The following is a 13,897-nucleotide window of genomic DNA, read 5'->3' as shown; positions in this document are numbered from 1 at the left end:
GGGAGAGGGAGGTCTGGAGTACTCTGCTCAGACTGCTGCCCCCGCGACCCGGCCCCGGATAAAAGCGGAGGAAGATGGATGGATGGATGGATGGATGTTACTTTAACAATTTTCTGAAGAAAAACTGGAAATTAATGCCAACATTGTATAATTCATTCATAATTTGGTTTAATGCTGAAATAAAATGATTTTGGTATTTATTCTGATAGGGTCATCTCCCTACGCCTTCGGGTCAGGGAACGGTCTCTCACTGTCGTTTGTGCTTATGCGCCTAGCGGCAGTGTAGAGTACCCGGCCTTTTTAGAGTCCCTGGGGGGCGTGCTGGAAAGCGCTCCCACTGGGGACTCTGTCGTTCTACTGGGGGACTTTAACGCCCACGTGGGCAGCGACAGTGATACCTGGAGGGGCGTGATTGGGAGGAACGGCCTCCCTGATCTGAACCCGAGCGGTGAGTTGTTATTGGATTTCTGTGCTAGTCGCGGTTTATCCATAACGAACACCATGTTCATGCATAAGGGTGTCCACCAGTGCACTTGGCACCAGGACACCCTAGGTCGGAGGTCGATGATCGACTTTGTAGTCGTTTCTTCTGACCTTCGGCCATATGTCTTGGACACTCGGATGAAGAGAGGGGCTGAGCTGTCAACTGATCACCACCTGGTGGTGAGTTGGATTCGATGACGGGGGAAAAAGCTGGACAGACCTGGCAGGCCCAAACGCATAGTGAGGGTCTGTTGGGAACGTTTGGCAGAGGCCCCTGTCAGAGAGGTCTTCAACTCCCACCTCCGACAGAGTTTCAACCAGGTCCCGAGGGAGGTGGGGGACATTGAGTCTGAATGGACTATGTTCCGCTCCTCCATTGTCGATGCGGCGGTTCGGAGCTGCGGCCATAAGGTCTCCGGTGCCTGTCGCGGCGGCAATCCCCGAACACGGTGGTGGACACCGGAAGTAAGGGATGCCGTCAAGCTGAAGAAGGAGTTCTATCGGGCCTGGCTGGCTCATGGGACTCCTGAAGCAGCTGACAGGTACCGACGGGCCAAACGGAGCGCGGCTCTGGCAGTCGCCGCGGCAAAAACTCGGGCTTGGGAGGAGTTCGGTGAGGCCATGGAGGAAGACTTTCGGTCGGCCTCAAAGAGATTCTGGCAAACCGTCCGGCGACTCAGAGGGGGGAAGCGGTGTTCCACGAACACTGTTTACAGTGGAAGTGGTGCGCTGCTGACCTCAGCTGAGGATGTTCTCGGGCGGTGGAAGGAGTACTTTGAGGATCTCCTCAATCCCTCCGACACGCCTTCCGTAGAGGAAGCTGAGGCTGGGGACTTGGAGGGGGACTCGTCCATTACCCTGGCTGAAGTTGCTGAGGTAGTCAAAAAACTCCTCGGTGGCAAGGCTCCGGGGGTGGATGAGATCCGCCCCGAGTTTCTCAAGTCTCTGGATGTTGTGGGGCTGTCTTGGCTGACACGCCTCTGCAGCATCGCGTGGAGTTCGGGAACGGTGCCTCTGGACTGGCAGACCGGGGTGGTGGTCCCTCTTTTTAAGAAGGGGGACCGGAGATTGTGTTCCAACTACAGGGGGATCACACTCCTTAGCCTCCCTGGGAAAGTCTATGCCAGGGTACTGGAAAGGAGAATCCGACCGATAGTCGAACCTCGGATTCAGGAGGAGCAATGCGGTTTTCGCCCTGGCCGTGGAACACTGGACCAGCTCTATACCCTCACTAGGGTGTTGGAGGGTTCGTGGGAGTTTGCCCAACCAGTCCATATGTGTTTTGTGGACCTGGAGAAGGCATTCGACCGTGTCCCTCGTGGCATCCTGTGGGGGGTGCTTCGGGATTATGGGGTTCGGGGCTCGTTGCTACGGGCTGTTCGTTCCCTGTATGACCGGAGCAGGAGCTTGGTTCGCATTGCCGGCAGTAAGTCAGACCTGTTCCCGGTGCATGTTGGACTCCGCCAGGGCTGCCCTTTGTCACCGATTCTGTTCATTATTTTTATGGACAGAATTTCTAGGTGCAGTCAGGGAACGGAGGGTGTCTGTTTTGGTGGCCGCAAGATCTCGTCTCTGCTTTTTGCGGACGATGTGGTCCTGTTGGCTTCATCAAGTCAAGACTTGCAGCGTGCACTGGGGAGGTTTGCAGCCGAGTGCGAAGCGGCGGGGATGAGAATCAGCACCTCCAAATCCGAGGCCATGGTTCTCAGTCGGAAAAAGGTGGATTGCCCCCTCCGGGTTAGGGGGGAGTTGCTCCCTCAAGTGGAGGAGTTTAAGTATCTCGGGGTCTTGTTCACGAGTGAGGGAAAAATGGAGCGGCAGGTTGACAGACGGATCGGTGCGGCGTCCGCAGTAATGCGGTCATTGTACCGGTCTGTTGTGGTGAAGAGGGAGCTGAGTCGTAAGGCGAAGCTCTCAATTTACCGGTCGATCTACGTTCCTACCCTCACCTATGGTCATGAACTCTGGATCATGACCGAAAGAATGAGATCGCGGATACAAGCGGCAGAAATGAGTTTCCTCCGCAGAGTGGCTGGGCGCACCCTTAGGGATAGGGTGAGGAGCTCAGTCACCCGGGAGGAGCTCGGAGTAGAGCCGCTGCTCCTCCGCATCGAGAGGAGCCAGTTGAGGTGGCTCGGGCATCTGTTCCGGATGCCTCCTGGACGCCTCCCTGGGGAGGTGCTCCGGGCTTGTCCCACTGGGAAGAGGCCTCGGGGCAGACCCAGGACACGTTGGAGAGACTATGTCTCCCGGCTGGCCTGGGAACGCCTTGGGGTTCCCCCAGAGGAACTGGAGGAGGTGTGCGGGGAGAGGGAGGTCTGGAGTACTCTGCTCGGACTGCTGCCCCCGCGACCCGGTCCCGGATAAAAGCGGAGGAAGATGGATGGATGGATGGATGGTATTTATTCTGATATGCATGCTACCTTCGTGGGTATGTTGCTGTGGGGAAGACATGGGTCAGTTATATATTTTGAAGGCAGAAAGGGGATTGTTATGGGAAAGACTTTGTCTTGATAATGTATTTTATGTAATGGTTGTTTAATAATTTCGTTGACCAACTGTAGGAAAATGGTGTTGGGTTTGTTTGTGGATTTTTAATGTATTGTTTTGGTTGTGTGTATTATTGATAACTTTATTAAATAAAGTTTGAAAAAAAAAAAAAAATCCTGTGTGACCTGAGAGTCCGAAACAGGAAATGAGAAATATCCTTGAAAACCACAAAAAAAAAAACACTAGACTGGGCAGCTGGATATTCTGTATAAAAGAGCTTCTGAAACAATCGACCTGCAGTGAGAAGCGCTGAACCTTCCCACCATACACAGCCAATATTTAAAGTGTGCACAAAAACATTTTGCAACAAATGTCACTGAAAATACTACAAATGTGAGCAGAGAAAAACTAATAATTAAACGTGGCAAAATTTTCACAAGTAAATTATTGATTAGGAATAAACGAAAACTGGCAGTACAAATTAACTTTCCTATGAGATGTTTTCTGTGCTGCATCCAGTGCAGATACTCCAACTACTGATTTTGCATCTTCTTAGTAGTTGCTGTTAAGTTATGCTTGACATTTTGTTTTAATCAGACCTCGTGAGACATGCTTGTGTTTATAAAAAGATTTTCACGAAACAGTTCTGTACCACATACAGGTAAACAGGTGAAAAAAAAAAGAAAAAAGCCTGAAAAGCAATGAAGACGCATCAAGATTCACTGACTGCACGTCTATGCGGTGCATCCGTTTGAACACATCCTGTTTTGTTCCTGTTTATTTGCTCTGTGCTGTTCAGTGTTTTACTTTCACTTACAAGTGCAGAAGAAGTGGGTGGTGTCTGTAAAACCCAAGAACAACAACAGACTCGTCCGCAGATTTCTACAGATCCAGACCGAGCACGGATTGTGGTCCTCCAACTTCGGACATGTCGGACACCAGGCCAGAGAGAAGCTCAAGTATCGAGCTTCTATTCCCGTATTTCAGGAGAATGTGGTTTACAAAAACAGGTAAGAGATGAAAATGTTTTTGAAGCAAAGTAAAACTTCTGAAGCCAGCATCGCAAGTGCTTCAGTGACACTACAGCTGAATTTCTTCGTACAAAACTATGTAAACGCTGCACGCGCAGCCTGGTGTCAGAAAGACCCGAAGTCCCCGCTGCCCGCGCGCGCTCACCGCCTGTCCTCACACTCTCCGCAGGTGGCGCGAGCGCCCCAGTATGCCACAGCTGCGCGAGCCTCCGTGGAAACCGCGCTACCGGAGTATCGCCCTGCCAGTGTCGCTCGGAGCCACTTCTTAGACCGAACCTGAGTTTGGGTCAGGTGAGATACCATCCTACAGATATTAGAGTCAGCAGCCTTTGGAGTTCTTCAGATGCATTCACTTAGGAATGTTCAATATTTTGTGTAAGGCACGAGTAATACCTTCACCTTCCGGTCTTGTTTATTTAAGTATGCGTGTGACGTAAGAGGTGTGAGAGTGCGGATGTGGTGATCAGTTTTTTTTCCTAACTGTATTTGATAAAGTTATTAATACAATACACAATTATAAACAGCCATCAACAAATTTACAACCAGACAAATTTAAAACATTTCCTACAGCTGGTCAATAAGGCTTACTAAAAGGCCATTACATAAAATGCATTGTCAATACAATATCAAAGTCTCTCTCCAATGTATTCAAATACCCATAAAAGAAAACAATCGATCCCCCTTCCTGGCCTCAAAATACACAACTGACCCACGGCCTACGACTCCCCTTTGGCATAATATCAGCGTCTGAAATCTTTCATCGTGCCATGGAGCACATCATAGAAGAGCTGAATGGAGTTCGTGCATATGTTGATGACATAGTGGTGTGGGGATCATCATTACAGGAGCACAATGAGAGGCTTCTCAAGCTACTCCAAAGAATTTGGAAATATGGACTCCGACTGAACAAAGCCAAGTGTCAGTTTGGTGTCACCGAGATTACCTTTCTGGGTGACAAGTTGTCAAGACATGATGTGGAGCCTGATAGAAGTAAAATATAGGCAATCCTTGACATGCCAAGTCCAGTGGATAAGAAAGGTGTGCTGCGGATCATGGGGATGGTGAACTTTGTTGGTAAATGCATTCCAGATCTCTCCACGAAAACAGCTAAACTCGGAACTGCTGAGTCACAAAAATTAGTTTAGATGGACAAGCAAACATGAGGAAGAATGGAAAATCCTCAGGTCAACGTTGACAACGGCACTGGTTCTTGCATACTTTGATGCATCCAAGAAGATCAAAATCTCCACAGATGCATCAAAAGATGGGCTAGGTGCAGTCTTGCTGCAAGAAGATGCTCAAGGCTGGAAACCAGTAGCCTATGCCTCCAGAACAATGTCATAATCTGAAAGCAGATATGCTCAGATAGAGAAAGAGTGCCTGGGACTTGTGTTTGGATTTGAGAGATTTCACGACTACGTATATGGTTTACCATCATTCACTGCAGAAACAGATCACAAGCCTTTAATAGCAATCATTCGAAAGAATCAATGAGATGTCTCCACGCATTCAGCATCTAATGATGAGACTGCAGCGATATGACTTTGAACTAGTGTACACTCCAGGGAAGTACATTGTCTTAGCTGATGCATTGTCTCGTGCACCATCAGCATGCAAATCTCATGATGTGAGCTCTACTGAAGTTGATGTGGACATGCATATGAATCTTGTTTTGGAAACCCTTCCAGTCTCTGATCAGAAATCCAAGCAAATAGCTGAGGAGACAAGGAAAGATCCACTTCTGCAGACTGTGATTACAAATTTGAACAATGAATGGGTCAAGGGTTCATGTCCACAGTTCTACAATGTTCGAGCCGAGCTCAGTGTAGCAAATGGTCTTCTGTTGAGACGAAACAGAATTGTAATTCCGCAGGTCCTGAGAAAGGAAATGCTTTGCAGGATACATGAAGGACATCTTGGAATAGAGAAATGCACTGAAGAGGGGGGTGTTGGAGTGCAGATACAGGTCAGCAGGGTCAGAGAGAGAGACCATGGCTTGCACCTCTAGGGCATAGTAGGCCAGCTTATCCCAGCCCAACTTGCAGGCCTTCAGTGCTCATTAATATCATCATTCTGGTCTGAATAAAGAGGGGAACTCATCATACTGTAGACCAGGGGTGTCAAACTCAATTTCATCCCGGGCCACATCAACATTGTGGTTGCTCTCAAAGGGCCGGTTGTAACTGTAAGACTATATGAATGTATCTACTCTTTTATTACATTACATAATTACCTCTGCATTCGATTACTACTGGTTTTGGTAATAACTCAATTAATACCTAGCTTTGAAAGTAGAAGCCCAGAACAAATAATGACAAAGTTTATTCAAGTGTACAAATATTGTACAGTTTATTTAAAAAATAAATGAGGTAACAAAAACACGTTTGTTCTGTATGTGAGCACACATTCAGATTTCTCTGTGATATTCTAAATTAACTTAATTCATGAAATTAAGAAAAAATCGTTACTTATACATCTGCATCAACTTTTCTTCGACATGATGGGTCTATTGATACTTTTTTTTTTTTTTTTTTTACTAATCCTATCACTCCACTAGAACGCTGCTGCAGGAAAAAAACAGCTATCCAGACACTGCCATCTACTGGCTAGATGCCTTCATCGCGCAGGCAATAAAATTGAGATGCATTTTCAGGTCCCGAAAATAAAATTTATAATAACAATAAAATAATTTGTAAGCTCTTGCGGGCCACATAAAATGAGGGGGCGGGCCGGATTTGGCCCGCGGGCCTTGAGTTTGACACCTCTGCTGTAGACTGTAAGGGGGTGCAGCCACTTACCTATAGAGGGCAGTAGTGTACAGTAGGGACAGGAGGGGATACGTAGGCAGGAAGGATTTGGATTTGGTAGGGGAGTACTAAAAAAGCATATGGATGTGAAAACCCAATGTGAACATTAAAAGAGGCTACACTACAGTTTTTTTTTTAACCAAACTTTATTTAATAAAACAAAATCATTCTCAGTGTGTTTATTGAGTAAACACAACAAGCGAGTGAGGAGGCGAGAGAATTGTTGTGTGGAGGTTGAAGCTGTACCCCTGGTTTGTGTGAGATTGTTTATTAAAAGTGTTCATGTCACGGGTTGCGGACGAGACAATGGTCCGTCATATTGACTGAGATCTTAATAAACCCCGGTCCTTTTGGAATTACCCTAGCGCGGTTGCGTACTCATTCTGGCCCTACAGTGTTTTCATGTGCTCTTCAGCTGAAAGAGCATTTCTCAGCTGTAATCTGCTCCTTTGGTTGTGGCAAGGCATGATTTTATGAGAAACAGAACATTGAATCTACTCCCATTCAAACCATTGTGATATGTGATATGCACATTTTTATGGTATAGATATTAACTTCAAGGACATATTTTTCTGGACTGTTTCTTTTACTAGCTGTATCATGTAAAATACTCTGAAATTGGTTTCTCTGAAGAAACATTACGTTTCAGTTGTTTCAGTTCTGAACTTGTCCCTTGATAAAGGCTGTTTTATTGTCATACTGCATGTTCAGTGAAAAAGCAGAGATTTCAGATAAACATTGTTTTTGCAGAAGAAGTCCATACTGAAAGAGTTAGTGGCTGTTGTCCTGAAAAAAGTGCTGAAAAAGGTAAACAGAACATTGAATCTACTCCCATTTACACCATTATGACATATATTAACATAAGCTGTGTTCACAAATACCTGTTCAAAGTCTTTGGTTTAGTTGAGAATGCAAACAAGCATCATATCTCAGTAACAGACATTAATATGTAGAACTCTGAATGCAATTTTTTTTTTTTTTTTAAAAAGCGTGTTGGCTGTTTCAGGTTTATATTCTGTCAAGAAATTACTTCCCTGTCATGTGAAAGAATGTGATAGAAATAAATTATCTTTGCTTGCTTTTCTTCCACAGGACCCCCAGGCTCTCTACAATGAACCTATAGATGAAATTTACACTTTGGACAAATGTAAACTTTTCATGAGACAACTGGCCATGCAGCTGGACAGGGTCCTCCAGGTGAGTGAAGAGCTCAGACCTTCACCATTAATCTGTATCATCTGTGAGGTTAAACACATGGAGAAACCAGCTCTTGTACAGGTAGAAGAGCTCATTATTGAAAATGTGAGTCCACTGTAGTCAAAGGCAACAGGATGATGAACTTATTAGATATCTGTGCTGTACTTTGTGGTTTTTTTTTTGTCTGGTGTTAATGTATGTAATGTTGGGGAGCTTTGTTAGTCTATACTGATCACATAAAGGGGAACTTGAACACAGAAAGGAACTTTCCAAAGGTCGATTGTAGGAGGAATTACAGTATATTTGTCACCCTGCTTTGCCATCATTCAGTGGGAACTCACGTCTGTTCTCTACCGCGTGTCTCAGTACAACAGCAGAGTCATTCTCAGCAGCGTGAAAGAAGGCAGTTATAGTGACAAGGAATGTCAACAGTTTGTTCTGGAGTGGGCTGCAGAGCTGAGTACCCTGGATGATAAACACCTGAGACAGGTAAACATATGGACACTATAAATGCAATCTCCAAAGCTCATGGAAGTGAGTCACAGAACATTTATATTAAATAAATAAATAAATAAATAAATACACACATACATAGAAATGATAATTATTAGATTCAGCCAAGTGTCACATCACATAATAATGTGCAGCATAGCAAAAACACTAGAGAAACATGAACTTTTTTGTACCATTCAGTTTTACTGAGATCCTAGAAGATATTATAGAGCATAACAATGTGCAATACAACAAAATTAAAGGGATTCTTTTTTCTGGAAATGTTTTTTGATGTCACAGACAGCAGTAGAAGGTTCTTACAGAGACCCACCAAGAGAGAGGAATCCTGAAGAACAGAGGGAGGACACAGACCTTAGGAGTCAAATGCAGGATCATAAGCTGCAGAAGGCACAAAACATCCTTCTCAAATGGACCACATCAAAGGTCTGAGGTCACAGATGTCAGTTTTACTCAGTATTTTGTCAAGAAGAAAGTTTTCATGCAAACAGGATATTTAGCCTGCCAATCGGATATTTAAGAAGCATTCAAAAAGAATGTATCTCAACACAACAAATCACAACAGCAGTTCTGCTCTAGATGTAATCTTTAGTTCTTGAGCCATTAACTTCTGGTATTCCCTGTATGGGTCAGTTGACTGTCCTCCTTCCTACAGGACCCTGTGCATCTACCAGAAGATGTGTGTTCAATTCTCCAGGACCTGGAGAGACAGTGGAAGAGGGGGAAGCTCTCCAGCACACTGCCAGTCATGGACTTCATCATGTGGGCTGTCATTCAGGAGCAATCTGAGGAGGTGTGGCTTTTCAGGAATGGGTGCTGTGCAGATAATATGCTGTTCATCATGTTAGCAATAAACACGATTAACCTTTGATTTCAGAGACTTGTACACTCCTGATAGATAGATAGATAGCTAGATAGACTTTATTGATCCCACAAGGGAAATTATTATGTTACAGCAGCAGAACACAAGTGAGATAAATACTTGCAATATATATTAAAAAAAAAAAACAAAAAAAAAACCATATGAAACAAGTGGAAAAATACAAGATAGAAATACAAGATAAAAATAAAAATACAAGATAAAAATATCTTGGACTGATATAAGGTGTTTATAGAGAACCATGTTTTACAGGGCTCTGCTGCTGAGAGATGGCTCAGAACCAGGCAGAGGTTTAGAACTTCAGGTGAGCTTTATTCCTAAGGTTTACTGTGTGGTTATAAATCTTACACCAGTTTGAATGTTTGTAAAGTTTACAGAAATGTTGAAAATACACAACTTTTTTTTTTTTTTTTAATTTTGCAGCTTCACTGAAGTACATTCCAGATTTCAGTAAGTCAAAAAGTACCTGTAACCCTCGTTGTTATATAGAAACCACTGTGTCACAGTTGTATAGTATGACTTTGATTTTTTTTTTTTGTTTTCTAGCATGGAACTGGATTGTGGAAGCACAAGGTATGTAGCTTTGAAATATTTTTTGAAGGCTTATAGTACAGCTAGCCAGTGATTAATATTTTCATGTTGCTTTAGTACAGAAGGTCTCAATCATGGTTTTTTGTTGACCTCATGTAGTTTTTTTTTTTGTTCATATTGAACAGTTATTATCCAAACAGAGTTAAACTACTTTTATTTGGGGACTTACTGTTATTTCTAGTAGTCGTAGATTACTTGATGTTTTGTTTTTAATACAAAATACAGTTTGAGACTTTTGTTAGCTACAGATTAACAGGGGTAGCTGGCAGCACGCTGGGTAGCACTGCTGCTTTTTTGACCTAAAGGTTGCAGGCTCTATTCCCACTTCCAGCTATAGTACCCTTGAGCAAGGTACTTACTCTAAATTGCTTCAGCAAAAAAACTACCCGGCTGTGTAAACTGTAGAAAAGTAATTGTAAGTTCTCTTTGAAGAGAATCCTCAGATAAACATGTACGTATTCTAAGGTTTGCAGAATTGCCTCATTAGGATTATGCAGTAATTTAAGATCATTAATAATTCTTTTCACATTAGTCACAGCAGTCCTCTACTAAGTCAGTTTCAGAGTTTAACAGCTCAGTAAAAACAATTAATTACCAGCTTACACAAGATCAGAAGCAGTATAGAGTTGTGGGCTTAGTGACTTCTAGGAACTCAAAGCTTGAATGTGTTCTGTATGTTGTGGATCTAAAACAACACATTGTAATTGATTTCATTTCATTCCAGCTAAGGTCACACTTGATCAAAAGACAGCAAATCCTGATCTCATTCTGAGTGAAGACAGAAAAAGTGTGAAAATGGACACCATCATAGAGAGCAGAGACAAACACAGAGATGGTTTCTGCAAAGTGCGTCATCAGTATGATGGGTGGTGCTGTGTACAGGGAACAGAGGGATTCACCACAGGGAGACATTACTGGGAGGTAGATGTTAAGAGAAAGAGAGACTGGAGAATAGGAGTGGTGAAGGAATCTGCCCCACGGAGAGGCTTTGTGAGTCTGAACACGCAGTCTGGATACTGGACCTTGCGACTCCAACTTGGGGAGTTAATCGCCCTGACAGTTCCTCTCACTAAATTCCCAGAGGTGGTCATTCCTTCCAAGGTGGGGGTCTATCTGGATGTGGAGGAGGGTCAACTTTCCTTTTATGATGCAGAGAGAAGGAGCCACATCTACACTTTCAATGACACCTTCACTGAGAAGGTTTATCCAGTATTTGGTACCATAGAAACAGACAAGTACCTTGTGATCCTGTAGGACATTTATAATCTGTGATTTCTTCTTCTTCAAAAAAAACTATATAAAAAATAAGCCAAAAATGGTGTAATACAATTCCTTATACAGTATATATATATATATATATATATATGTAAATGGTTAAATGCAAGAGGGGGTGTGGTGGCGCAGTAGGTTGGACCGGGTCCTGCTCTCCAGTGGGTCTGGGGTTCGAGTCCTGCTTGGGGTGCCTTGTAATGGACTGGCGTCCCGTCCCGGGTGTGTCCCCTTCCCCCTCCGGCCTTACGCCCTGAGTTGCCGGGTAGGCTCCGGTTCCCCACAACCCTGTATGGGACAAGCGGTTCAGAAAGTGTGTGTGTGTGTGGTTAAATGCATTTCTGTACATTTTTTGGTTTCCTTTTGCATTTATATCTTACTTTGTTACTTTAACAATTTTCTGAATAAAAACTGGAAATTAATGCCTACATTATATAATTCATTCATTTTTTTGGTTTAATGCTGAAATAAAACGATTTTGGTATATATTTTGATATGTATGCTACCTCAGCAAACCATCTACAGAAATAAAGACAATTTGAAATTCTGTTGTGCTCTTTGCTTTACATTCTGTTTGCAAAAACTTGACGTATCTCCACATTTGCCACTGGAACAAAGAAACGGAAGAAATTAAGGCTGATTGTTAGATGTTCACACAAGACACCTGATACAGCATGATGGAGAGAAACACCGTAAAAGGAATCAGTGTGGAAGACACACACACACTGTTTGAAACCTCTCATTCCAAGCGGGGTTGCAGCGAACCGGAGCCTAACCCGGCAACAGAGGGCGCAAGGCCGGAGGGGGAGGGGACACACCCAGGACGGGACGCCAGTCCATCAAAGGCACCTCAAATAGGAGCTGAACCCTAGACCCGCCAAAGAGCAGGTGCTGGCCAAACCTGCTGAACCACCACATCCCCCCAGTGTGGAAGAATTCACAATAAATATCTCCTGCGTTCAGCACCCAGCTCTTCACCAGTCTAGGACTGATTGAATATTATGGTGTTAGAGAATGATTGCAAAAAATGAAAACTTTACGTGTTCACAGTGTCATTGAAAGTGACAATAAAAAAGAGACATAGTACACATTGACCTATTAGTTAATAATTCTGAAAAACTGCAGTCAGTTATTCTCATATAAGTTTTTTTTTAGTGAGCCAGTACATTCATATTAGTGTAGTAGTACTGTACTGTGGTGTTTCACCGTTCATTACCACTTAGGGCTGGTCTGCAATTCTAACTCCCAGGCTCAAAGTCTTTGAATTCAGAGCAGACATTTACATGTATTCATTTGTCAGATGTTTTTCTCCAAAGCGACATACATCTCATAGAAAATACACTGTCCTTGTCACCTTTTTCTGCTCAGCCTTTCTATAGCAGGTTATGTAAACTCAAAAAGACCACAGTGGGTGGAAGTTTTGACGGGAAACTTGTTTTCTGGTCCAGTTTCAGCAAATCCATGGTACAAAACAAAAGCTGCTGTGAACTTGAGGAAGTGACAAAAACTTTATGTCATTTTTCTGTGTACTGCGATCTGTTCAACTTTTGAAATTCAAATGTTTAACTTTGACATTTCTGTCTCCAATTGCAGCTGGCTAACAGAGAGTGAGCTGAATGGATAACTGCCAGTTTGCCCTTCTTGCTCATTTTGAGAGGTTAATGGGTGAGGAAAGGAAAGCTTGACTGTAAAATTATGTTTGAACTTTCTTCTGATTGTTTGCTTTCTTTATATATTTGTAAAAAAAAATTATTACACCTTTTTTTAAACTTTCCACATTCTTCTCGGTGTTTGCTGTACGTGTAGCTGCTGAGCCATTCTCTATAAACCCACACTGAGCACACATACTGGAGGTGTAGATGGGGAAATAGTTTCACGGCCTGGTATTAGCAAGTTTATTGCCCAAGACAGGAACTGCTCTTATGTACTGGAGGAAACATCTCCTCCTGATTAAAAGTCTGCTACATGAATAAATGTAAATGTGAATGTGAATGTAACGTAAATGTAAAACTTGTAAACATGACCACAGAGTGATGATCATCTAGTCCATCTGCTGTGGCTCACAAGGGACATACTGCAGGCACATGTGCAGCAGTTTGGTTTTATGAAGTCATCTTCACAAAGGGGGTGGCAGTGGGGTGGCATAGGGGGCTTGGTTGGAGCCCATCGTGTGACAGGTCTGGGGTTTGAGTCCTACTTGAGGTGCCCTGCAATGGACTGGCATCCTGTCCTGAGTGCGTTCTCTCGCCGCAAACCCACTCGGAACAAGTGGTTGTTGATGATGGATGGATGGCTCTTCACCAAGACAGTGTTGTAATCATCCACTGAAGTATGGTTACTGCTGTTAATTCCTTTGTGACCTGCTGAGAGTCCGAAACAGGAAATGAGAAATATCCTTGAAAACCACAAAAAAAAAAAAACACCAGACTGGGCAGCTGGATATTCTGTATAAAAGAGCTTCTGAAACAATCGACCTGCAGTGAGAAGCGCTGAACCTTCCCACCATACACAGCCAATATTTAAAGTGTGCACAAAAACATTTTGCAACAAATGTCACTGAAAATACTACAAATGTGAGCAGAGAAAAACTAATAATTAAACGTGGCAAAATTTTCACAAGTAAATTGTTGATTAGGAAT

The 13,897-nt window shown here is 43.5% G+C and overlaps 1 protein-coding gene across 1 annotated transcript; it reads left to right on the top strand.

Annotated features, from left to right (window-relative positions):
• Positions 1-3,795: 3,795 nt before the first annotated feature.
• On the top strand, positions 3,796-11,385 carry LOC108926890 (E3 ubiquitin-protein ligase TRIM39-like). The gene is made up of 11 exons (XM_018739870.2): positions 3,796-3,983; positions 4,174-4,295; positions 7,562-7,618; positions 7,904-8,008; positions 8,375-8,497; positions 8,801-8,944; positions 9,174-9,311; positions 9,651-9,702; positions 9,822-9,848; positions 9,945-9,971; positions 10,714-11,385. The coding sequence occupies exons 1-11, from the start codon at positions 3,902-3,904 to the stop codon at positions 11,241-11,243; spliced, it is 1,407 nt and encodes a 468-aa protein (XP_018595386.2). The 5' UTR covers positions 3,796-3,901; the 3' UTR covers positions 11,244-11,385.
• The last annotated feature ends 2,512 nt before the right edge of the window (positions 11,386-13,897 follow it).

The sequence above is a fragment of the Scleropages formosus genome, chromosome 14, assembly GCF_900964775.1.
Source record: "Scleropages formosus chromosome 14, fSclFor1.1, whole genome shotgun sequence".
Lineage (NCBI taxonomy): Eukaryota > Metazoa > Chordata > Actinopteri > Osteoglossiformes > Osteoglossidae > Scleropages > Scleropages formosus.
Note: the sequence above shows the minus strand (reverse complement) of the source record. Positions and strands in the feature narration are given on the sequence as shown.